The 27102-nt window shown below is 40.8% G+C and overlaps 1 protein-coding gene across 8 annotated transcripts in view; it reads right to left on the reverse strand.

Moving 5' to 3' along the window:
• Positions 1 to 27102, reverse strand: part of PLCB4 (phospholipase C beta 4) — a 410418-nt gene that overhangs the window by 69299 nt on the left and 314017 nt on the right. For all 8 annotated transcript variants that reach the window (XM_082744398.1, XM_082744395.1, XM_082744397.1 and 5 more), the window contains 10 exons: positions 26954 to 27035; positions 25676 to 25776; positions 24919 to 24976; positions 17888 to 17996; positions 13159 to 13369; positions 12034 to 12127; positions 9855 to 9934; positions 9202 to 9286; positions 6096 to 6186; positions 3417 to 3512 (listed from right to left, as the gene is read on the reverse strand). In XM_082744398.1, the coding sequence (XP_082600524.1) occupies positions 3417 to 3512; positions 6096 to 6186; positions 9202 to 9286; positions 9855 to 9934; positions 12034 to 12127; positions 13159 to 13369; positions 17888 to 17996; positions 24919 to 24976; positions 25676 to 25776; positions 26954 to 27035 (1007 nt within the window). The remainder of the gene's footprint in view (positions 1 to 3416; positions 3513 to 6095; positions 6187 to 9201; positions 9287 to 9854; positions 9935 to 12033; positions 12128 to 13158; positions 13370 to 17887; positions 17997 to 24918; positions 24977 to 25675; positions 25777 to 26953; positions 27036 to 27102) is intronic.

Here is a 27102-nt window from a genome sequence, read left to right on the forward strand (position 1 = left end):
ATGCTCTTAACATGACACTGAGTTTGCATGGACTCATGCAAACAGGTTACAGTCTGTAACCAAGATTTTGAAACTTCCCACCATTACTAGTATATTTCCAGTTCATATATCTTTTAGTCTAACCTGGCCAGCCAGATATAAACTACTTGACGTCAAGGAACGTGCCCCATACAAGTAACAGAGACTTGACTTTAAAAAACGGAGTGTCTGGGTGGCTCAGTCGGTTAAGTGTCTGACTCTGGGTTGGGTTCAGATCCTGATCTTGTGGTCCTGAGATCGAGCCCTGCATCGGGGTCCACACTCAACATGGAGTCTGCTTGTCCCTCTCCCTCTGTTCCCCCACCTCTCTCTCACGCTCTCTCAAGTGTGTGCTCCCTCTCAAATAAATACTCTTTTAAAAAGAAGAAGAGTTGTATGAATGGATGCTGCCATTCCTTGATTGTGCAAAGGTGCAGAGACACACCCACAACCACATATAGTTTTGGCACTCCCCACTGCTTGTCACACAGTCCTGGAAGCCACGTGTTCTCTGGGATCTAAATCCTGCCCAAGGAACAGGCACATGCTTTCATTGTCTAAGGGCCTTTTCTGTTTTCTACAGCCTCCAGGCAGGGCTAATCTTTCAAGTTATGCTTGGTTTCCTCTTACCTACTGTGCTGAAGTATTTAAATTAGAGACTCTTGTCATTCAGCTATAGTAGGATCATACGGTGACACTGGGGTAATTATAGCCAACTGGTCGACCAGAATTAAACCAGGCATCATCGAAGGAACCTAAGAATATGTAACTGGTATAGCAGAAACCTGTATACCCTTGAACATAAATTCAAGTGGATGATTTTGTCCTCTCAGCTAATTTTCTTCATGTATGCTATCCCACATGATTACTTCTGTCCACACTGAACAACATGGAGCCACCAGAGCCAAATATTTTGTAGGAATAATGAGCATACGCATAAAAGGTGGGAAGTACCCTTAAGGATGATAAATGGAATCATATTGACCCTCATCTTTGATTAGTGTGTGTTCAAGGAATTTTACATCTTTGACTTTCATCAGTTACATTTTTTTTTCTAAAAAATATTTTTAACAACAATTTTGCATATTTGTGTTCTTTTCGTATTCCTGTATATTAGATGGGCAGTATTGTAAGGCACGAAAGCTCTTGAACCTGGAGTCAGACAATTCTGGGACTGACTCTTAGTGCCATTGTTCACCAGCTGTGGGGGCATGTGCAGACTATGTTTACCTCTCAGACTTCCACTTCCTTTACTTGAAAATTGAATGTAACGATACCAGTTTCATTGGGCCATAGAAAGATTACATGGTGATGTAAACGGCTTCCTTCACAGTTAGTACATCAACAGCGGTTGCGGTTCATATTACTATTATTTTTCTTGCTAATTTAGTCCAGTATTCTGCAGTTTGTTTTACTGGATTGTAGGATTTAGAAATGTCTAAAATGTTTTCGACTACCATCTGTAAAACTTAACCTAAGTTAAGGAACTGATTTTACATAATATTCATCTTTTCAAATTTTAGAAGTATTTTATTAACCTTTTCAAAAAATATTCTTTTCAAGATTTTATTCTGAAATCATGTTCAGGTTTATTATTTGCGAAAAAAACAAACAACCAAAACGTGAAATAATAGGGCAGCGTAGTTGACAGCATTTTCCAAACACAGCTCCAAGAATACCTGCTCTCCTACGTGTACTTCTAGAATGTGATCTTGCCCCTCACCCACTCCCCTCGAAGCTGGGCGGGCCTTAATTTTGCTTTGATATATGAAATATACAGGCAATGATGATGGGCCAGTTCTGGGCATCGTTCTTAAAGTAGTTTAGCAGCTTCTGCATTCTGCCTCTTGGAAGACTGGCTTTCACGGTGTGCCATCTAGAACCGTGGCCATCATGCTGTGAGAAGCCCAAGCCACATGGAAAGGACAAAGGGAGGAGTTCTGGCCCTCGACCCTGCTGAGCTCCCCACAACAAATGCCAGCCACAGGAGTGGGCCATTTGGGACATCTGGCCCCACTGAACCGTCAGATGCCTCCAGCTCTGGATGTCATCTGCCTGCAAATGCATGAGAAGCTTAAGGGAAAATCATCAGTGTGAGCCCAGATGTCCCCACAGAACTATGGGAGAAAGTAATAATGTGCTATTTAAAGCCTCTAGATTTTGGGGTGGTTTGTTACCTAGTAATAGAAAATTATGACAGTCACCAATTAAATAATTCCAGGTATCTTTGCCTTCTTGGACACTCATTGCCATATACAACATATGAAAGTCAGTCAGTATTTGTGTTCTCTGGGAGTGGGGTTGAACCCCTGGTTTGGACACACAACACACACTATCCCAGTGAAGTCTGTTTCACGGTGAGCCAACTTTATAAAGCTCTCTTTATTACTGAGATTAGTTAATTCTCACGACTTTCAGGTTTTCACCTATAGCAGCAAACTTTCCTAAAATCTACTCGTATATTTCACATAATAAGTGGAGAGAGTTTCTCCAAGTGTTTCTACATTATGTAGCCCCAATCATGACATAATACAAGACAGCAGTCCAACCAGTAGACACACAATTTTGCTAATCAATTTTCATACCACATAATGGAGAAAGAATTTTCTGAAACATTCCAGACCTTTCAAAGGTCCATTTAAAGCCAATCATTATGGCTGTGGCTATATGGCCCAAGTAATGTAGAGGCTAATAGCAAATATTCTGATTTTTTAAGCAAGGATACCTTTGCTAAAATCACCTACCTGTCTTGGTAATTCTGGTGAGCTAGTTATTTGAAAGAATATTAACTGGAAATTTTAATACTGGCTTTGAATTTCCAGTTCATTTCATGTGTGCACACAAACCCCTCATTTCCCTGAGGGTCTCTATTTGTGTTCCTTTCGTGGTTACTTGACTTATTACTATCATCATTAACAACACTGAAGTTTATATTTTGTTTATAGAAAGGATTACAAAATGTTCTTTTTATTCCAACCCCTTGTCTTCTACAGCAAGGATTCTCTGGCTGTGAATTTCGGATGAGCAGCTGATTGCACAACAGGAAGGGAGATGACTAAGCCACAAAAATCTAGTGCCCCTGTAAACTGGAAGGAACATTTGGAAAAATATCAAAAAATACCAAAATATGAAAGTTTGGTGCATGAATACACACTTGACTAATTAGACTTAAGCCATCACATTATGTAAAAGGACCCATGGAGACAAACTCATGTTTTTCTTATTTTAAAAATTATTTTTGTGGGCACCTGGCTAGCTCAGTTGGAGAGCATGTGACCCCTTGATTTCGGGGTTGTGAGTTCAAGGCCCACGTTGGGTGTAGAGAGTACTTAAAAATAAATAAATAAACTTACAAAAAATATTTTTGTGACACATAAATTAGAAGAAAACTGACTCACCACTTTCTATTTCCTCTTCATTATCATCCTCTAGGATGCTAACCGGGGCAGCAGATTCTCCAGCTTCCATCATGCTTTTCAAAGCCTCGAGCTGTTCTGTTAGTCAAAACAAATAGGAAGGAGATGGTGACCGATGCCAGATGACTTGCAAAGCCTGAGTCCCAAGATCAACACCAAGAAAGGAATATATAGGCTAAGTCCCTCTTGGTTACATTCCTAAGACCACTGTCTCACCCAGATCTGCTGGTCAGACTTCTCTTGGGACATGCAACCTTCATCAACATTTGATGAAGGACTATGGGACATCGGTGAAATGCCCAAAGTTCTGGTCCTAAATTGAGAGAAAGCCTCAGTCACTGAGAAGGATTTAAGGCTTGGTGCCAAAGGCCCACAGTTTCGAGAATAATGACATTATGTGATGGAAAAGAGACAGGCACACCAGAGAGTAATACAACTTCAGGGAAAAAATATCTGTGACCGACAGACCTGAGATTATTATTCTCACGTATAAAAAGCCCTTATACGTCAGTAAGACAAAGAATTTTGAAAACGGAAAAACATGAAGAAGTATGTTATAAATAATGATATTATCAAGAAACGAGTTACTAAGAACATTACTATCAAAAAACTAGAGTCTTGTTCTCCTTTGACCCATCGGACACACATACGTACAACCTGGCCAAGAGCCAGCTGTAAGAGTATCACTGGGAAATAGGCATTCTCGCGTATTGTGGGGAGACTGTAAATTGGTACACTTTTTCTGAAAGAAAGTATAACAAGATGCATCACAACACAAAAATGAGTACATCTTTTGGCCAACCAACGTGAATTGCACCAACTGATTTCAAGGAGAAGCTGTGCAAATCGGACAAAACGAACACTGACTTAGGTTTATCATTGTTGTTTTTATAGTAATGAAAAGCCATCGATTTGGGACTGGTTAAACGGTAGCATATCCCACACAACAAATTCTGTGGAGTGTTTCACACATCAGAATGTAAGTATACTCAATTGGTTTTATTAGAGATTAAAAAACACAGCATAGGGACGCCTGGGTGGCTCAGTTGGTTGAGCAGCTGCCTTCGGTTCAGGTCGTGATCCTGGCGTCCTGGGATCGAGTCCCACATCGGGCTCCTTGCTCAGCAGGGAGTCTGCTTCTCCTTCTGCCTCTGCCTGCCATTCTGTCTGCCTGTGCTCGCTCTCTCCCCCTCTCTCTCTCTGATAAAAAAAAAAAAAAAACAGCATATTTTTGAAAGATTTTATGTATTTATTTGACAGAGACAGAGCTCACAAGTAGGCAGAGCAGCAGGTAAGAGAGGGGTGTAAGCAGGCTCCCCGCTGAGCAGAGAGCCTGATGTAGGGTTCGATCCCAGGACTCTGAGATCATGACCTGAGCCAAAGGCAGAGGCTTTAACCCATTGAGTCACCCAGGCTCCCCGCCACGAATCAGCATATTTAGACTGATCCCAGTTTTATAAGAAATGTATCTCTAAACATGTAGCTGTAGTATATGTATCTATGTGTAAAATACATAACTCAGTGCTATTTTATTATGTTCTTATATTTTTCTTTGTTGTTTTCATTTTCCCATGGTATTACTTTTGTAATAATAATTACTATAACTTAAAACTTAGATATAGATACAGTGTATATATACACATATATATGTGTAAACACACACACAATAGAATACTACTCAGCTATCAAAAAAAGAAATCTTGCCATTTGCATGATGTGCATGGAAATAGAGTATATTATGCTAAGTGAAATCAGACAGAGAAAGGCAATTATCATATGATCTCACTGATATGTGCAATTTAAGAAACAAAACAGAGGAGCATAGGGGAAGGGAGGGAAAAATAAAACAAGATGAAGCCAGAGAGGGAGACAAACCATAGTAGACACTTAATCATAGGAAATTAATTGAGGGTTGCTGGAGGGGAAGAGTGTGGGGGTGTGGAGTAACTGGGTGATGGACTTTAAAGAGGTTATGTGATGTAATAAGCACCTGGGTGTTATATAAGACTGATGTGTACCTGAACTTTACTTCTGAAACTAATAATATACTATATGTTAATTAGTTGAATTTAAATTAAAAAAATAAAACTTAGAATACGGTAAAAACACAATGCAATCATCCCCATATTACATGTTACCAATTCACTGAATTAAGAGAGTAGTCAAAAGAAAATATTTTCAAAGAAAATCTCTAGGGAAAATACAGGGGAAATATCTAAATAAAATCATTTCTCTCTCGCCACACATACACACATTCATGCATTCTCACATTCACCTAGGACTCCTAGATATGTGTATCTCACAGAGGCAAACTGTAAAGGGAAAGCTTTTAAGAGGACTTTAAAGCATATTAACTGGAAAAAAAAAGGAGTTCCTTCTATCTTGGTAAATTCTAAAATGCCTCTTTCACTTTCTTCTCATTTTGCCTCAGGATCATTCCAAATCCTGCATCTTATGAATATATGAATATGCTTTTCCCACCGCAGGAACCCTACACTTAAATGTCAGTGTGGCCACTTAGCTCTGAAAAGTATATGCAACACTGTCATGCTCCCTTCCTCCCCCAAATCAGTGGTTTTAAAATAGATTTCATTTTAGACAGCTGACCTGTCCAAACACACAATGTGTGCACGCTTTATCATTGGTGTGTCTTTGACTTACTTTTTTCAACCTCAGGTTTCAGCCGCTTATTTTTGATGAGTATTTTTCTTTTGAGGTCATTGGGGGATGGTAAGGGTCTGCCTGGTTCAAGCTAGAGAAAAACAGAAAAGGCTGAATTAATGATGTGCTGCTTCAGTCTCATTCCCAGCCCAGTGTGAGCATGGAGGCCTGTTATACAGCCCAACATCCACTAGATGGCAGTCAGCACAGTTTTATGTTTTCATTCCCCAACATCTATCAGCCTACTGCAGGAAACTCTGCCTTAGACTGCAGACTTGACATCCACAGTCTCCCAGAGCTGTGCAGAGCCACTCCACCTTCCCCAGCAGGAGCTAGGTCTGACCTGGAGTGCTGCTGGGCGAGGGGCTCATGCTCAACTTCCGATCTTGCTCCTTTTATGTATCGGGTAAAGTACAAGGGGTCATTGAGTTGGCTGGGGTCATAGCGGCTTTCCCGGGCAGAAGTCGAGGGCTCCCTTGATCCCCTTAAATGTTAGGTTGTATTAGGAAGCCTGTTTACTCAGTAGGCTGATGTAACCCCAATACCTAGGATTATGGTTTTGTAGGTTCAGTAAGAGAATCAAGAAGGGAGTGGTCAGTTACCAAAACCTGACCTCTACTGTGATTTCATTTGCCTGGATTCATGGCTGCAAAGGCAGTGTCCTTTCTTCTATCACCTCCGACCCATACAACTGCGCCCTATCTAGTCACCCCCTCCCCATTCTCTCATGCATCCACGTATGCACCCACCCACCCCTCCATCCACCCGTCTTTTCCATGAATCCACTCGTTTTTTCAAAAGTAATCTTTATACTACTTATTACATGCAAAGCACTATGCACTCCTATGTCTGTGTTGCCCCAAACAAGGCTCTTTGCCAAAATTCTGCTTCCTTCCAAAGCCTGCTGTAACCGGTCCATTCCCCAGCGATCTCTCTTGAACCTGGGTATCTCTATATTCAATTCAATATAGTATTCATATTGAATACTAGAGATACCCAGGTTCATCTTCCTCTGCAGCTCTAATTTTACCCGTGTTCTGTGTCTCCCCCACGGCCCCCCTCAAGACTGAAAGCTTTTCACTTCAGGGAGGTCCCGCTCCCATGTGTATCCCCATACGCTCCCCACAACATTTTCCACGTATGTGCATATCACTCTGCAAAGAACACAGTGGTCTTTCCACAGGAACAAGCACCTTAGCCCCGTCAGAAAAGTAAACAGATGGTCTAGGTAAAACAGAAATAAAATGAATAAAAATCCCGGCTGTTTCTTAGTTTGGGTTCCCTCAGAATCAGTCTCTGAGACAAGGATGTGAACAGACCCCTCGTCTCTTTGGGAGGCAGCCTCAGGAATGTCCAACCAGAGGGTAGGGGGTAGGAAAGTGAGAAAAAGGCGGCAAGCAGCCAACCCCAATGGGGTGTTATCAGGCGAACTATCACTGAGGGGGCAGGCGTGTGGTCCTGCTAGGGAGCCTGGCAGCTGGTGTAGATCCCATGCTCTGGAGCTGTCCCTGCTGCTGCGTGAGGGGACTGGAGGGGAGGGGTGTGAGCTCTGCGGCCCTTCTGGCCTGTCCTTCCCATATGGGCAGAGCCCGCTCTGGTGACGAGAGCACCCCACCTTGGCTTGAAAAGCCACAGACACTGGCAGCCATAAGCAGGCCAGTGTACAGGGAAGATAGTGCTGCACGGACACGGGCAGGGAGCCCGCAGCATGGCGTCTGTCCACAGGCTGAGGACAATCAGGGGTGGGTGCAAAGGATGCGAATATCCTTGTGTCCTAGGCATGCATTTTCTTTCCTTTTTGTTCGTTTGTTTTTAAATACTGCAGAGTACTTTACACTTAATTCTATTCATTACATCTTGGGACAATGGATCTTCACCACATGGAGGTTACGGATCCTTGCAAAATGTGATGAGCTCCGGTGGAATAATTATACAATAAAAAAAGTTGTATACAATTAGGATGAGGTCACAGTCCTCACAAAGCCTATCTGTGGGCCATAGGTGAAAGGTTCTTTGTTTTATTTATTTTTTAAAGCTTTTATTTATTTATTTGACAGAGATCACAAGTAGGCAGAGAGGCAGGCAGAGAGAGAGAGAGGAGGAAGCAGGCTCCCCGCTGAGCAGAGAGCCCGATGCTGGGCTCGATCCCAGGACCCTGGGATCATGACCTGAGCCAAAGGCAGAGGCTTTAACCCACTGAGCCACCCAGGTGCCCCAATCTTTGTTTTATGAAGCAAGTTACAGGTGTAAAATTGAAGCTCAAAAGTTGTATGTATAACATTTTCCAAGTGTTTGTTGTTGTTGTTGTTAAGATTTTATTGTATTTCTTTGAGAGACGCAGAGAGAGAGTGAGTGAGCACATGTGCAGGCGAACACACGAGTGGAGGGAGGAGCAGAGGGGAAGGGAGAGGGACGGGAAACAAATCTCTCGAGCAGACTGCACTGAGCATGGAGGCTGACCTGGGGCTCAATCTTAGGACCCCGAGATCATGACCTGAGCTAAAACCAAGAGTCAGACACTCAACAGACTGAACTACCCAGGTGCCCCCTCCCCATCTCCACCTCTGCCCGCTTATCTGTTTTGGAGTTGGGAGCTTGAACGTCAGACTCCTTTGATTTCAATTTAGGGGATTTCTTACAGCAGTGGGGGCCTACGGGTGTTGAACCCTATGTGCACATTTTATTCACCTGCAGGGTTTTCTTTAAAAAAACATCATGATCAGGCCTTACCCCAGATCAGTTAATTCAAAATCTCTGAGTAGAGCCCCGGCAAAGGTATTTTTATAGTCCTTCTAGATGGTTCTATCAGGCAACCAACTTGAGAACAAATGCTGAGCACAGACCCTAGGCCAGTGGGCATTTTGCAAAACTTTAGGACAGAGATCTCAAAAACCATAAAGGCCTTGAGACCCTTAAAATTAAATTGAACCAGATGTTTACTTTATGTTTCTCTCTACACATCTGTCCGAAGCACGAAAGCTTTCCATACCAATGAATTTAAATAAATACGAAGATCTTTAGTCCCGTAGCACTACTTGACCCTTTAGAAATGAATTTCAAAACAAATCCATTCAGGTTAGAAATATGGTTTGCTAAAAATACATACTGGATGTGATTCAAGTGCTTGTTTCAACAGGAGATCCCCAAATAGATCTTCGCAATATTTGGACATCTTGTACTGCTGATATTTGCTGGAGAGAGAGAGAGAAAGAGAGAGAACTGGCATTCGTAAATTCAAACATCCATTATGTGTCCAAGAACAAGAAACACCCATTCCTAGGTGATTCAAAACTCCCACTCTGCAAAATCCATACTTGTTCTCTTGATGCTAAGTGAGACACTCAGTTACATGCCAGAGACTTTAAATGGAATGGTTTCAAAAGCAGATCCTAACCGCACCCACCCCCCAATAAGAGCTGGTAAGCAGAATAAAAAATGGCTTTCAAGTTCATCAAGTCTGCTTTCTAATCCACAGCCACATCTTCCAGCTCAGTGGAACTTTGAGCAAGGTGTCCTGATCGCTCACCATTTAGAGGGAGGATCTCAAAAATACAGCAAGATGACTTGTTTTCCTTTTTTTTTTTTTTTGAGGTTGGGGGTGGTGGTACTGGTTTGAGGCTTTTCTTTTCTTTTTTTTTTTTTTTTTGCATAAGACCAAGTGTCCTTACCACTACCCCCAAACCATTCAGCTCTTTAAAAAGATGTAGAGCAGCAGTGGGAATGGATGGTAAATATTTCAAATAGAACCCCTCGTTATACCTGCAGTGATTTTCAAAGGAGAGAATGACAGGATATTCGGATGTGACAAATGCGGTTTCCTTGATGGCTTGAATAACATCCTTTAAAGATAAAAAGTGTTAATGAGAGAGAAGAGCCAAAAAACAAATTAAGGCACCTGAACCCATTCAGAGACTATTAGTTTTGGCTTTTCAGAAAGTCCGTTCTGGCAATGGGCTCTGGAGAGCCCATTCATCTTGATACTGGCACAGGGAGAGCCCCCTTGTGGTTAGACCCAAGCACAGCTAATGGTTAATGACAATTTTTTTTCAAAGCTACCGTTGACTGCTCCAAAATTATGATGCTATTAACTGACAAGGAATTTCGTCTCAAGGGCATGCTGGCTCCTTGCTCGATTATCTGGCAAGACAGGTTCAGAGCTCATCTTTCTTGCTGAAGAGCAGGTGGGGTTTTGGCTACGTTTCATTAATTCGATGAAGATTCCTGTGACATTCGCAACATCCCTTGTTTCTGATTAGCCTGATGAAAATGGCGGTGGGGGGAGAGAGCAGGTGACGAGGGAGGCTGTTCTCCTTGATCAAGCAACGTGTGAGGTGAGACAGGTGGTGTTCCGGCTGCCTCTTTGTGAACTGGAAGCTCAGTCATCTGAAACCTCCTTTAGACGAGCTGAGCATATCCTTCCCACAGACGGCTGGCCTTGCTCTCGACTTAGCTTTATAAAGCGCGGTTTCAAACCAATGTTTCCACAACCACAGCATCATACTTGGTAAAAATCTCCCAAATTCTTACTGGCTTATTGCTAACCACAGGGAAAATCCCACCATTCAGTTAAATTGGAAAAAATTATACAATAGTAATCTAGGCTAGTCCCTTTGAAACCCATCTCATGCCTTGGGTTAGAGAATCATGGAGTGTTTTCAGAAGCATCCTTATGCCTAAGGTGGTCCTTTAATTATTCTTGCTTCAAGTTTCTTTAGGTGAAAACTTCTGTGACCTTGCTTGCCAACTTGAGTTGACCAAGAATTACTCCTTGAGGAAAATTTTGGCTCTGCCCCGGGGTTCTCCTTTGCTCACCTCCAAGCTGGAAAGAAATAGCCTTCTTTTCAGCTAAGCTTCTTTATTAGGCCCCTTAATTCTCTAAAGAGGACAACCCTTCCTGTCAGTTTAGTTGGCTGTGCAAATTCATGGCTTCCTACTGGAATACATTCTTGGTATTACTCAAGCAGTGCAATTCCCTCTCAGGGAACATAACCCTGAATTTGCTGCTGCTCAAATTCAACAACATCTGGCTAAGAGAAATGGTATGCATGGAGTGTCATAGGTCTAGTGCCCAGGCATCTGTTCTTACAAATACCTCTAGTGATTTCCCACACGCAGGCAGGGTCAAGAACCATTGCTCCAGATGTTGCCATAACCATCCCAAATTGCACGCAACTGACAGAGACAGAGGTACCTGAACAGTGGCCAACCACAGAATTGCATTTTTTTTACTTGTCTTTTGGCAGGCTATCACTAAAGCATATTGTAGAAACTAACCTTCCAACTGTACACAGAGATCACCAAAAGGCCATTACTGAAATGCCTGTTTGTAAAACTGTAGATGCCTCTCTTTGAGGGTCCTTGGGGAAAAGCCTTCTTTCTGGCATCAGGACTGGGAGCAACTACACTTCTTTGGACCAATGGGCCGGTTTCTATTTTGCAAATCTTGTGAATCATCATGTTTCTCTCCTCACCATGAATTCTAGACAGTTTGGAACCCGCCTGTGGCATGGCTTGGCCGTTTATAGGATTTGATATTGTGGACTCATCAACTCTAACCTAGTCAAAATAGCTTCTTGCTCTGATAGGCACTATTTATAAGCTATTTTATTTTCTGTATTCTATTTATCTTCTTATGCCATTTTGATGTTCTTCAGAAATAACACAAAATAAGCAAGAAAACAATACTTTTTAAAAGTAGTTGGAGTCGGGGATTCTGACGGAAGAAGCCTCATTATATGGTGCTGTCACCATCTGAAAGCAGCAAAGTCAGAAAAGGAAGGTGCTAGGAAGTGGAGAAAACATTTTTCTTGACTTTCTCTTCAAAGCTGGAGGAAAGGAATACGAAGGTAAAACACTTGAGAAAATGAATACTTTGTTTTCTCCACTTCATCTATCTCTACGATAGTCTGGAAGAGACTATGGCTATTTTGAAACTTACCTTAAAAAGGATATCTGTACACATTGCTTTTCCATGAGTTATTATCGGTTCTTGATCTTCACCTTTTCCATCCCAACAGTCAAGTTCAACGCATCTAGGCACACAGTGAAATTGCAAGACTGAGCCCTTACAATAAAATACTGCATGTGTGTGCAAATTAAAAGGAGAGACATCAAAAGAAGTTGTTTTCTTATAGAAGCAGAACATGGGATGAGATAAGTAACATGATTATTTCATGGGGTATACAGGTTAAAATCACATTATATTCTTTATCTTGTTGCTGTCATGAAAAAGGGACTGTCAGAGATGAAGTCAGACTTTAGAGATACAACCACCAGTGAGGTTCTAGATGAAATTCCAGTCATGACAAATCTACAATGAAGGACAATTTGGGTACACTTGGGAACATCTGAATGCAGGCCAGGTTTTAGATGATGTTAAGGAACAGTTTTGAAAAATTTTGTTAGGTGAAATAATGTTACTTTGGCCATAAAAGAAAATGTTCTCATTGTGTCAAGTATTCAGAGGACGAAGTAGTGATGTCATTTCCTTAGAGTCTCTCCATACACAAAAAATAGTGAGCTATTAAAAATAAGGTATGGCTATTAGTAACCAAGAAAAATATATCATAATGTAACTACATTTCTTATTTTTCACTTTCAGCATTTTTTCCATATTTTAAACTTCAAATATTTGCCAATTTCCACAGAAGGAAAACCATTTTCAATAATCTTCATTCTCAGAGAATGACATATTAAGACTTCTAACATTAAGTAGAGCTAAATTTGCAAATGCTTCAGACCAATAAGAAACTTAACATGACTTCTTGAAATTTTTTTTTGCAATTTTGAGGGGGGGAATATTTGTTTACTTATTTGAGGGGGGATATTAAAAAATTTATAGTAAAAACGATCTTTTGGCCCATAGGATTCTAGAACTTTCTGGAGCAAAGATTATCTGTTCTTTTTCAAGGTTACATGACCAGCATAATCAATTAAAGAGAAGGAAAAAATGTCCTTTCATTTGGAATACTACCTCCTACTTTTTTAGAGCAAAATCTTAAGTTGAAGGGCATCATATTAAAAAACAAAAAACAAAACAAAAAAACTGTCCTGAGTTTCTGACCTGCAACCAGCCAGGAGAACCTGTCTGTACATTTCTACTGAAGATTTCCCGCCAAACTGTCGGCCCGTGAGATAGGTGTTATGGGAAGAACTGATGAAGTAGTGAGCCAGAGGATGGTCCATTTCTTGGTAAAGTTCTAAACGATCCAGGAAGACTGGGGCATTTTCATCTGACATCAGGTATCTGCAAAACCCATCGCTTGATATGAGGCCTGGGGGAAAAAAGAACAGCTAGTAGGCATGTGGCTCGGAAGATACACCTCTCACATTTTTCTTCATGTAAATTGAGGCAGCTTAATCCAGAGTAAATTCTTCTCATTCTCTTTCCCAAGAACCTTCATCCTTTGGAACTTGAACAAAGTAACAGAGTTGCACATGACAAGTAACCTAACCCATTCCACAAGACAGGGCACTTTCTGCTTTTGTAAGTAGGATGACAGAAGCACGGATTCCTTGAGCTCAGAATCATAGCGCCAGGAGTTGTAGCAACCAGGGGTCAAGGGACATTTTTCAGTTCCGCTTCTACCACTCACTCCCTACGTTCTTGGGTCTCAACCTCCTCTTCTGGCAAATGGGGGAGAAATACTGGCCACACCCGCTTTCCAGGACTATCCTGAATGATAAAGGACAAGACATATGAGAGGGAGTCTTAAAAAAGTGGAAAAGAGGGCACCTGGGTGGCTCAGTGGGTTAAGCCGCTGCCTTCGGCTCAGGTCATAATCTCAGGGTCCTGGGATCGAGTCCCGCGTCGGGATCTCTGCTCAGCAGGGAGCCTGCTTCCCTCTCTCTCTCTGCCTGCCTCTCTGACTGCTTGTGATTTCTCTCTGTCAAATAAATAAAATCTTTAAAAAAAAAAAAAAAGTGGAAAAGATGGGGAAACCGGGGTGGCTCAGTAGGTTAAGCATTGCCTCTTGAACTCAGCTCAGGCCTTGATCTTGGGGTCGTGAGTTCAAACCCTACGCTGGGCTCAAGTGGGAAACCTACAACTATAGGGCACTACTGTTCTCACTGGATTGGAGAAGGAATGAGCAACCTCTCTGGGTTTAAACAATTCATTTCTCCTCTTTCATCTATGCACAGGGTATAGGACTGGTGAGAAGAGTATTTAGTCATCAATGAAATGTGCAGTGGCCCTAAAAGCCACTGTTCATTTCAGTTAGTCCTTTCTGATACAAGGCCGGTCCCCTGTGATCAATATTTCTACATCTCCCACCCCAACAACCATCAACTGCCTCAGCCTTTTGGGTTATTTATTTATTTTTTTTTAGCCTTTTGTTTTTACTTAAGCATTTGCAAGTTATGAACGGATTTCAAGCTTATAAAGAAGTACAGAGGGCGCCTGGGTGGCTCAGTGGGTTAGGTCATGATCTCAGGGTCCTGGGATCGAGTCCCGCATCGGGCTCTCTGCTCAGCAGGGAGCCCACTTCCCTCTCTCTCTCTCTGCCTGCCTCTCCATCTACTTGTGATTTCTCTCTGTCAAATAAATAAATAAAATCTTAAAAAAAAAAAAAGAAATAAAGAAGTACAGATGATAGCGTAATAAATAACTATGGACCCAGACCACAGCTTCATAACATCTTCCCTTATTTACATATTCCAGAGGAATACATAATTACGGATGCCTCTGCAGCACCCTGGCCTCCCACCCTCTACTGTAGTTCCTCCTTCTAGTCCCTTGTAGACAACCACTCCTGACTTTTTGTATTGAACATCATCCAAATGACTTTGTAACTCTACTACATATGCCTGTCTCCAAACCATAGGTAGTTGTGAATATTTAAAAAAGATTGTATAAAAAATAGTCCATTACTTGCATATGCAAATTTGCTAATGTTACATTTTCTTATAACTGATTCAGTTAATATAAACAGCTCATGGTCATTTATTTTCCCCTGAATAATGTAGAGCAGTAGGTATGGGGGTGGTACGTAGGACTGTAGAATGTAGAATAGGTCCATGTCTGAATACATCCATTTATTGTCCATGATTCTGTTGATGGGTATTTAGGCAATTTCTAACTATAATTAAACATACTACAATAAAAATCTGTGCACCTGTCTCCTTGGGCACACACATCCATTCTAAGAGCAAGTACTTTTGAAGGCACTGGGACAGAAGAAGTGATGGGAGAAACAGCCTTCACAAAACATACTATGGGAAAGAGAACAAATAAATTAGCAAATAAATATAAGTATAATGTAATGTCATGCAAGTGCTAGAAAGAAATAGAAAGCAGGGAATGAAGGTGATTAAGAATGCCCAAGATGCTGTGTTAGATACAGGGCCAGCAAAAGCCCTTCTGAGGAGGTCACCCTGATGAAGAGGGAGCAAGCCGCATGCAGTCTGGGGAATCATCCCAAGTAGGACAGGCAAGTGTGAAGACCTTGACACAGGAGTGTGTGACCAAGGGGAGAGGGAGTTAGAAATGAGGCTAGGGAGGAAGCCAAAAGCTACATTAGTTGGCCTGAAGTCTTCGCTAAGTACTGTGGGTTTTACTCTAAGTGTGTTGGGAAGCTATTCCAAAGAGTGGAATAGTATGATTAGATTTAGTTTTCAATGGTTTAGTCTGGCTGCTGTGTGGAACATAAACTGTAGGGCACCAAGTAGAAAGAAGACTAGTTAAAAGTCAGTTGCCTCATCTAGGACGACATGATGTAGGCATGGATAGACCAATGAAGGCGGAGATGGTGAGAAGTGATTTATTCAGGACTTATTCCGAGGATAGATCTGGGAGGTTTTACATGAAAGAACAACAACAAAAGAACAAGAGCAAGTCAAGGAAGATTCCAAGAGTTTTGGCCTAAAAATTCAGGTAACATTCATGGTAACATTTATTTTCCAGGCTGAGAAGGGAACAGGTCTGAGGGCAGGGAGAATCAAAACATGTTGTACATATATATTTGAAATGCCCATCAGTATCCAAATGGAAGACTCCAGCAGGTCTGCAGTTGAAGTTAGAGGTCAGAAGTGGAGAATTTGAAAGTCATGTGTGTAGAAGAAATTTAAAGCCACTGACTGGGGTGAGTGTGCTTCCTCTGACATCCAGAGCTGGGAACAAGAAGGGAGGTTATCTAGGATACACACGTGGAGGTGGATAGGCTGGGCTGTAGAAGGGCATGTTTTCTACTCTTCCCCTCATTGCCAAAATATTCAAAAAGGTGGTTTTTTGTAACAGTTTAAGCTTCTCCCAGAAGTTTATAATGCCTTTGCACCCCATTCTCACCCATACTTAATAATGGTAAACTTTAACATTTCTGTCGTTTATGATTTGGTGAAGCTATGATTTTTAGATGCATCAATGCAATTTCATAAACATTAGGGTCTGGAAGGACTTTAGAAATAATGAAAGATACACCTCTATCATAACATTTATTATACTGCCAAGGAACTCTGAGCCTTGTCCTTCAACAACTCTCTTACTTTTGAATCCCCAACATCTGGTCCAGAGCTTGGCAACCAGTCAGCCCTCTGTAAACTTCAAGAAAATGAAGGTAGGGGAGCAGAATATTAGTTGGATGACTGTATGAGCTCCACTGTGTTATGAGCAGGGAAACTGAGGCCCAGGAATAGGATCCCTTGCTCAAGGTCACACAGTGACAGGACAGCAACAAGAATCAAATCAAATATTGCAAAGTGTTACATGAGCTATCAGCCACTCCTCCCTTCACTTTAATCCCAAGCAGTACAGAATAAATACTACTACTCAAGAGTGTTGGCATTAAGGTAAATAAGGAAGCACTCATGCTGGAAGGAGTTACTTGCTGGAAGGCCCTAGCAGGAAGTGTAAGTCTAAGACTATTTGACTTGGAAACAGACCAGGCTGGGTCATGTGGTGTGGTGGGCCAGCATGAATATACATGGGTTCCATGTGGGTCCAGAGATTATATAAACCTTTTAGCCACATTCACTGAGACACAAAGAAAAAAGAACATGGAAACTGAGGCCATACTACCCAGGGACACATGGGAAACATTGAACTTGAACCTGAATCCCCCTTCAACCCTCCACTGGGACACAAGGCTGAGGCTCAGGTAGCTCTTGTCTCAGGACCTCCTGTCCAATTATAGTAGCATCACCTCTCCCATCCTTTGCAGGTGCCTCCCTCTGCTACAAGACTGATCTTCAACTTCCTCTCCATGCCTTTTCTTTGTCAAATACTGGAACGGACAGCACATTGCTTCCAATGGTTCATTGAAAGAGACAAATATTCAGATACCCTAATAACTGATTCCTGACCATTTAATTTCCTATCAGTTGCATTTGTATTCCATAACAGCGGTCAAGTGATGGGTAGGCTCATCAAATCATATATTAAAATTGACTCGGCTTGGCAAAACAAAAGGGAGAAAGAGAAGATATAAACTTTTATAAGACGTAAAATTCCTCCCAAGCTGGCAAACAGAGACCATATGGGCATTTTTGCAGTTTAAGCATTAAGCAATACCAAAGATCAAATGTGAGAGATTACAACGGGGAAAATATCACTAACATGTGTTTAAAATACAGTAAGTTTACATTATGCCTCAGGCAGCATGAGCAAATTCTAATGTAAGGTAAAATTTATACTAACTTAAAACAGGGAAAAAAAAAATCAGTCCATTAAAAATTCTTGGCTCTAGGGAGCTCCAAAGCAGTTAAGATGTCGTTAACTAAAAATCCAAGAATGTTTAAAGTTGCATAGTCTTACTTTTTCTTTAATAAAGAAAATTGTCTTTTTTCACTTTTGTTACCTTTTTTCTTCAAATCTTCATCGGGCTCATACATCTCGATGATCTGCATTGCCCTTTTAGCATCGTAAAATGGGAATAAAATTTCATTCAGTCGAGGGTCTCGCTGATGCTATGATGAGAAAATAACCTCATTTAGGTTGACATTTCTCACCCTTGGGTCATAACACATCATTAAAGTACATAATTTCTAAAATAAGGTCTATTTAGAATATCACATTTATAGTTACAAAGATAGGATCTCACTGTCCTACTGTCTTTCTCCCTAAAATATACTTCAAAAAAGTCCAACTTTGGGAATGCTTTGTTGGTTTCCCTCACTGAACTAAAAAGAGAATACAGAATATATATATTTTTTTCCTTCATAAGCTCAAAGATATATAAAATGGTGTGCATGTCAATTGTACTGTCTTCTAGTTCCCATACCACAGGTGAGAGATTTAGCATAAATATCTATAAAAAATGAGGTCAAAAATCTTTGGGGGGAAAAAAAGGGAAAAACAAAAGCAAAAGCCAAAAAAAAAAAAAAAAAAGAACCCCACAAAAAACCCCCAAAAACCCAAAAACCAAAAGCCAAAAAACAAAAACAAAAACCCAAATAACTCAAATTGCTAATGTACTAACTTAAGTGCTCAAAAAGAAAAACAATAGTAACAACAACAACAACAAAAATCCCTAGATTAAAACAGGCAAACATCATTTCATTTTCTTTTTTTTTTAAACATAAAGAAAAGTTTTCTTGGGCAGTCGGCAAACTTCATTTTCTTGAGTAAATATTTATCAAATCAAAAAGTTATAATAATGATGACAATTAATCAGCACAAGGATATGTATCAATTATTGACAATATGAAAATCTGTATTTGAATATCAGTAGTTCAGAAAGTCTTTTTCACTATGAATTAGAACTGGGTTTGCCCTGAGGAAATTCTCTGGGCAAGGCAAGTCCGTGAATGATTAAGGCACCTAGGAAGCTGACGATGCCATTCTTTTCAAATCAGCACCTGGATGCTCAGAGTACTATTGGAGACACCAGGAAAAATGCCATTTCTGCAGTTCTGTCATCCAAACTTCACAGCAGTGGCGAAAAAAGTCCAATTTACTGACTCAGCTTCAGTTGTGTGTGTGTGTGTGTGTGTGTATGTGTGCTGTGTGTGTGTGTGTGTGTGTGTGTGTCTGTGTGTCTATATCTGGAGGCAGTGGGTCCATGAAACTTCCTTAATGTTCACCGTGACTTGGACCCTGGTCATTCATTATATCTGTAACTTCCATGGCAATAATGGGACATAAGCAGATGTGAGCAAAACCTGGTCAACAGGTAGAACCTTGGCAACATTTCTTTACCCAAATATATGCACAGACGTTGGAAAACAGTATTGAGATGTTGTTTGAGAAACAACTGTGAAAGGTTCATATGGATTTCCCTTCCCCATTTGTTGTGAAATGAAAGTCCGAAAAGTGGGTAACACAGAATGAATGCCTTTGGCCAACGCAACACGCACGACGTGATTTCCTCCAGCACTGGTGGCCTAGCCTAGTCTGGTCCTCCCAACTCTTTGCCCAGCCAAGAGTGTTAACTCATAAGGAATCGGTATCTTTTGGTCAGTTTATCCCAATGAAGCATGCTTCTGTTGTAATCTAAGAAATTACAGCTCACAACAGCTCACGTCCATGCACGTGCAAAAGCAGAAACTTATTTTAACAACAGGCCTGGAAACCATAAAAAAACAAAACTCGTGGGGCGTGCAGAGAGAAACCGTGAGGTGGACTGTGGAAGGCCAGGCACGTGAAGGCATGCTACAATCTTATTTATGAAACAGAGGGGCATCATGCAATTCTAGAGCCCGCTATTCGAGGCCATGACAAGCACCACCCCTCCGGTGAGAAGGCATCGCTTTTAAAAACCAACAATTACACCAACGAACAGAAAACTCTTTCTAGGCACATTCCTTCTCCCGTCTCTGTAAAATACTGTCACGGAAGAAGATGGAGATGGGAGGAAAAGGTCCTTTTTAGACCCCACTGCAGTCATTTTCACGGTTGGCCACTATGTTATGTTTTCTTATTAAAAGTAGGTTTTGTTTTTGTTTTTTGTTTTTTGTTTTTTTTTGATTCAAAGTTATGCTCATTGGTAAGAATTCTAAAACTCATGGAGATGATGGGGGCAAATCCATATGAATTTAAAAAGTGAGAGAGGGAAGAGATTAAGCTGCAAAGGAGAGAAGAGATTATATTAGATAAAGAAGGGGGAACCCGGATGCTCCTAGGTGCTTTTTATATGCCTATATATGCCTGTGAGCCTGGTGTGACTTATAATGTGACCCGCTGATGGCAGCAGTGGCAGCGCCTGGCCCTGTAAGTTAAAATGCAGATTCTCAGGCCCCACCAAAGACCTACCAGATCTGATTCTCTGGGGTGGAACCCATGAAGCTGTGTTTTTAACAAGCTTTCCAGGTGATTCTGCTATATTCAAGCTTAAGAAACACTGCTCTAACATGTAAAAGTATGCATTTTTAACATATTTGTATTATCAGTAACACAAAAAAACCAATCAACCAACCCAAAGATCTACATCTTGCAAGGATAGAATGCTAAATCTTTGAGATGTCCTCCTAATTAAAGCCCACTGAAATTTAGTCCCAGGGCACAATATTCACTAGAACATCCTGTCTATCAGAAGCAAAAGCCAGGAAAACCAAGCCCTAAAATGGATATACTATCATCCCCTAATTGTACATTTGCAGCAAACAAGCATTAAAAGTGGACAGTACGAAACCGTATTTGTCTTTGCATTGTCCACCAGATAGCATGATCTTTGCTTCATTAAAGCTTTCGTGTTTCACAAAGAAAGCATAGCGCATTCTGGATAGTCCAAAGGCAAGGAAGAAGCTAAAAAAATTTGCATTAGAGTCACAAAATGATCATGTTTATAGGAAATAGCAAAGAGGAAGAAGATCACTCCCAGGTGAACTCAGAGTAATGAGGTTGCAGAAGAGTCCCACACAGCCGTAAGCACAGTGGGGCAGATGGTCTACAATTCTGAGGGTTCACTGGTTTTCCGTGGGAATTTTGGGGAGTATTGAACCTACGACATTCACCTCTGGACCTCCAGAGCATTGCAAAGTGAGATCTAAACAACTTCTGAAAATAGGTCACAGAACTGTGCCCATATGCATGAGGAGACATGGGTCATCACTCCATTAGTATGTCCTTACTCTTACTGAGAAAAAGTATCATCAGGCTTTAACCCAAGCAGCACTGGGAGAGACAGATGTTGACCAAAAAATATTCAGATGAGATACAAAGAAGATAAAGAAATAATTTGCAAGAGGGGGCTTACCCAAAACACTAAATACCTCCTTTTCTTCCTATGTCTATATATTAAAGAATAAAGATATTATAAATGGAAAGTGATCACAAGCCCTTTCCTATGCAACAGCAAAATAAAACAAACAGGTCTAGCCCTATCATGATCATATAATGTGTGTGAGGCAGGGGGGAGATCACTAGCAACAAGTAAAGCCGATTCTGGAAAATTGTGGTCATCTCAGACCTTTTCCTTCTTTTTCTCATCTCGATCTCTCTCTCCAGGCCTCCATGCATCTCCTGATTCTGTAGGCTGTCCCCATCAGTTATCACATTTGTGAGAGAATAAAGGTAAAACTGAAAGCAATTTGGCTTCTTATTGGAAATGTGGAAAGAGAAGTGAAATTCACTAAAGCTCAGGGACATTAATTCGCTCCACCACAGATAGCTGAGTTGGAAGCAGTATCTAACCACATGGCAACTCACAGTGTGTATATCTCTACAGGCTTCCTGAGGCTCTGGTTTACTATTTTCATAAAACAGGAAGGAGAAAAGTTTCTCTGGGTCCACTGATGTGACCAAGAGGCAGAGCTGTAGCAAAATTTTAGATCTGAGTGCTGGATTTCCATGACTAAATCCATCATGGAGAATAATGGAAGGTATATGATGCTCACACTCTTCCCATCCACACTAAGCATTCCAAGGAGGAACCTAGGTAATTCACTAGAGCAGTGCTTCACAAACTTTAATATGCAGACAAATCACCTGGAGATGTTGTTAAATGCAGATTCCAAGTCAGTAGGTCTGGGGTGGGACCCAAGATTCTGCATTTCTAACAAGCTCCCACAGGATGCTGCTGCTGGTGGTCCATGGATCACACTTTGAGGGGATACTGAGAAGCAGATGAGAAGAAGGTCTAAAGCTACTAATGAAAGTATCCATGGATAGGGAGGAGGTGGTGACCAAGAGAGTAAATGGCCAGTACTCTCTTCTCTCATTCCAGCTTCCTGGAAATACACATGAGTACACTGAACATAAAATTTTATCTAGAGAATAAAAGGATTTACAAGCTGGAAAGTGGTGGGTGGTAGCATGACTTTTTCCCCATTACTTATTCTAATTGGTTAGTGCTAGTATACACATGTCTATTGAATTTTGCTGTCAATCTCGTTATTCTGATGAACTCTTACTCAAAGAGTTTTTCAGTTGATAATTTTTGATAGGGTACTCAATCATCATCTTCAACCGATGAATAGAATCTTGTCCTTTTGCATTCACGAGACTCATTTATTTTTCCCATCTTATTGCATAATATGGTGCTTCTAACACAATGTTGAATTTTGGCTTGTTGACATGATTGTAGCTAAGGCATTTTGAAAACATTTGGATCTAAGCTTTTGGAGCCATAGACTCTTACACTGCAATGCCTGCTTCCTTCTTGAATGAATGCTATCTCCTTTCATTATGGGTTTTGAAGGTCATTCTGCCTAAAGCGTGCTTCTGATTTTGGAAAGAGGAGAAGGGCCACTGTAGGATCCAAAAGAGGGTACAAGGAGCTGGCAGAATGTTTTCTAACTTTGACAAACTTCTTCAAGGGTACATTCAGATTGCTCTCTAGTCTTTCCAATTCCATTTGCTAGGATAGAAAAGGATGAGATTTGGGCATTTAGATTAAAAACAAAGGCTGTACACATTCCTGGACAATCTTACAGTTTCTATGATCTAAAGAAATAAAGAATCACACTGATTCCATGTGTCCCAGCCCAAAAGGAAAGGTGCTTCCCTACCATGAGTGAGAAGCCAAGCAGAAGAAAATATAACAACACATGAGTGCTACTGGCCACTGTGATATTGATGTATAAAAGCTTATCAAATAATAAGTATTTGAAGAAAGAATTTGGATGGCAGAGCCAGGAAGCATGGATCGATCATATCTTTTAAAAGTTAAATGTTATGTCTTAGACTCACAAAAATGACAAGTGATGACGGGGTAGGCTTACAGAAACAACCCACAAGAGAAAAGGCACGAGATAAGAGCCCACGAATGCCATGCCTGTCCTCAAGACTTCAGAATTTTTATTTTCATGGTGACATACATCATAAGGTCTCTGTCGTGTTTACTAGATGCCTGCATACCAGCTTCATCTCAAAGTAGGCAAAAGACCTTGTTCCTAGGAAGGAGCAAAGCAATGATACAGATTTTCTCCGTGCCTCCCAACAGTCTTCCCTCTTTAGCCAAAAAGCAAGACTTTCCTGCCCATCTCACCAAAACTTAAGATGATCAGTGACCCAAAGTGCATGAAGAAGCTGAAGGAAATAAAAGAATACACCTTAAAAATAAAGCAGAAGAGGGGGAAGGAGTTAAAGGAAACAAAGCAAGGCAACTTAACTTCTGAGTGACAGTGGCACAGGAATGTGAATAATATCTGGGTAAAGATTATGAACATAGTAGTCACGTGACCAAAACTAGTGGGGTGGGAAAACTTGAAATGTCTTCAAGTGAAATCAATTCTGTATTGTACTGAGAGGCTTATTAAAAGTAGAGGCATCTGTGTGATAAACAGAATAGATAGTCTTCCCAGCACAAAGGCTATAGGCTCTGGTTATTTTAGCATTGACGGGGCGAGCCTACCAATGGGAAGTCACTGCGCCCTAACAGGGCAAGAAAACAGAAGCTCTTTGGCAAAGATGTGATTTGTCTCCACAAACTGCCCAATCACAGTCTGCCGGCTGCTGCCCATTCTTTGGGGCGAGACCTCATGTCTGGTGTGATACTCTCTCTTCAAAGCTTCTCCCTTTATATGGTATAATGGCTAAATTATACTAAAAACATTGTTTTGAAACAAAAATATATTGTCCATTCCATTAATGTGCTAGGAAAAAAAAAAGGACATTTTCCATTGTGGATCAGTAAGAGCTTCAGCGGGTTTCACTGAACAGAACAATCTTTCGTACGTGTAAAGAAAAAAAAAGTTAATTTTAGTTGTCACAAAAGTTGCAACCATTATGTGTTTCAAAATATTTTTCTCTTGTGCTTCAGCGAATGTTGTCAACCAGTGCTGGTTGTTGCGTGAATCATATTCTAAATTGATCCCTAAACTTGTTATAAAAATAAAATGTAAAAATTTGACCCACCATCTAATTGACCTATTATGTACTATATTTTCACCCAGGAACTCCACTGTTGTGCTTGTTGTCAAAATATTCTCTTGGAACCTACGTATCGTTCTTACATGCAATCCATTAAGAGACAAAAATAAAGCTTTCCAGTCCATGCAAAGGTATGAGAAAAAGTTAGCAATGGAGAATCCGGCTACAGTGTGGGTAATTTCAATCCATTCTCTATTTAATGAGATCAGTAGGAAGAGAAAAAAAAAAAGTACCTTAAATATCATCTTGCAAAAACATAGACACATTTAATTAAATGAATATATTATAAAATTCACACACACACACACACACACACACACACAAACACACAGAACCAGAGCTATACATCACAGCAAGGAAACCAACAAAAAAAGCAGTGTGCAAAGCCGACGTGTAAGAAGTGCACGAACACAGGAGCAGCAGCTGATTTTTGCACCTGGTAAAGGAAGCCATATGGAAAGATCAGCAGGTCAGAAGCAAAGCGAACAGGGCAAATGGAGGCGGGCATGCAATGAAGACACTGGAGGAGGCAAGCCACTGCACACAGACTTTATGGAGTTAATGTATGAAAAAGCTTACTTCATTTAGAAAGCTCACTAATTGGTCTACCGTTAAATAATCAGTTTTGTCTCCATTGCTGAAAAGAAATTTATTAGAAAAAGTAAGTTTTTGTATATGATGCTACAGTAGGCACGATTTACATGTTGACATTTGTTGAGGATAATTCTAAACTTATCTTCTACCCCTGAAGTAGTGGTGCATTCTTAAAATGGCCAGAGACTGTTTGTCAGAACAAAAAACCAAAAACCAAAAAAAAAAAAACCAAAAAACCAAAACCAAAACAAAAAAACCAACAACAACCCAACAACAAGAGAAAGAAAACACTCCCACTAGCTCATGGAAAATGTCTGCATTTCTTCCTTTTACCATTATAGAAAGCCGTTACTTTAAAAACAACATGTAAGTCATCCATTTGAGATAACTAGAATGAATGAACTTTTCCACAACATAATAACATTCCAAATCAAATCTAGTTAGTTCACATCATGGGTTAATACCTCAAGGAGCAGGTTAAAATTGTAGGTAGTTAGTAAAGCCAATGCAACGGGCGGAGGGGAGATCGTTCCAGGTGCTGCCATTAATTTTTGTAAAAGTTTCTCAAAAACTCAGAGTGAACTTTTACAGTGATAAGCTACGGGGTGAAAAATGGAACCCTGGCTACATAATCCTGGAGACTCTCAACATACTATATTCAAACATTACCACACAAAAAAAAAAAATGTTTTAAAAGTCTAAAGGGACAAGAACATAATATTTTCTCAGAAGGAGAACTTACATTTTTTTAAAAAGATCCTCTATATCTGTCCGAGGACAAATCTTTTGTGTCAGTTCATAGAACTTTTCATAAGTAAATGCCGCGGGCTCAATTTCGTCATTCTGTAAAGAACAAAAGAGTGTCATAACTCATGCAACCTCTTTCTCCCTGGAGGGAAGGAATCTACTGGATCATGAAGCAAAGCAAATGACCACCTGGGATCCCAGGGCCTCTATCTTTGAGTCTTACTGAAAGAAGCCAGAAGGCCAATGCCGGCTGTGACCAGGCCATTCCGTCAGCACCCCGAGTGTGTAAACGGGTGTTTCCGGTGACCCAGGGCAGCCGTGACTTGTGTGCTCAAACACTCACTGACTACAGCTGGGCTCCTCTGGGAAACACTCCATAAAACAAACATAAAGAAATATTTCCTCTTTCTCTCCTTGACAGGGAAAAGCAAGTGCCTGCCTAAAGGACGCTGAATAAATCCAACCTAGTGATTACTTAGGCTTATCTTGCGAATTTTCACAAGACCCCATGAAGGAGCTCAGGACAACCAGGTAAAATTTTACTTCTCGATACTGAAGTTTGTATTTCCGATTGGATTTGTTAAAGCAGTAACAGGCTTAAGTCTTTCTTGCAGTCCATAAATTAATTCCAATTATTCTAAATCCAAAGGGCCAGGAACGCAAATGGTTTGTGGAAGGAGGGGTGCTTTATAAAATACCCCACAGTCATCTTGAAGCACTGGTTATACTGGTCAGTTCAGGCTGACATTGTGCTTAGTCAAGGCAATGTGGTTGGGCTTCTCTAAGAAGCTTTCCAGGGGCGCCTGGGTTGCTCAGTCGGTTGGGTACCTGACTCTTGACTTCTGCTTGGATCATGATCCCAGGGTCTTAGGATCGAGCCCAGCATCCAGTTTTGCACTGGGCATGAAGCCTTCTTGAGATTCTCTCTCCCTCTGTGTGCCGCCCCCCGCCCCTACTCTCTGTCTCTCAAAAAATGAGTTTTCCAGAAGCTGTCTGAAAAAGCAGCCTGGCTGTCATTTCCTTTTCTTAATAAAACTGATTAAAACATTTTCAAGTACACTATTTGAATTTGAAAACATTTAGTTTAAAATGTCCAGAAAACAAGAGGCAGTCAGGCAGGCAGGCAGAAGCGAAAGCTACCTGTGCTTTACGTGCCTGAAACCAGTTTTGAATCTAAACGGCGTCAGTTGAACATAAATCAGCTGGCTTATTACATATGAGAACATAAACAGACAAAATCATTTTAGAAACACATGGTTAAATGAATAAATACCTTTCCACTGGGAAGACCTAATTCCTTGAGTGCTTGAAAGATCACTTTTTCTGTTTTCCCCGATGCAAAGGTTCTAGTAATACTAGGGCAGAAAAGAAAGGGGGGAAGAAAAAGTCAAATTATTGTTAATTCTGTTTTCTGTGAGGCAA

This window comes from Mustela nivalis, assembly GCF_964662115.1.
Source record: "Mustela nivalis genome assembly, chromosome: 8".
In the NCBI taxonomy this organism is placed as follows: Eukaryota; Metazoa; Chordata; class Mammalia; order Carnivora; family Mustelidae; genus Mustela; species Mustela nivalis.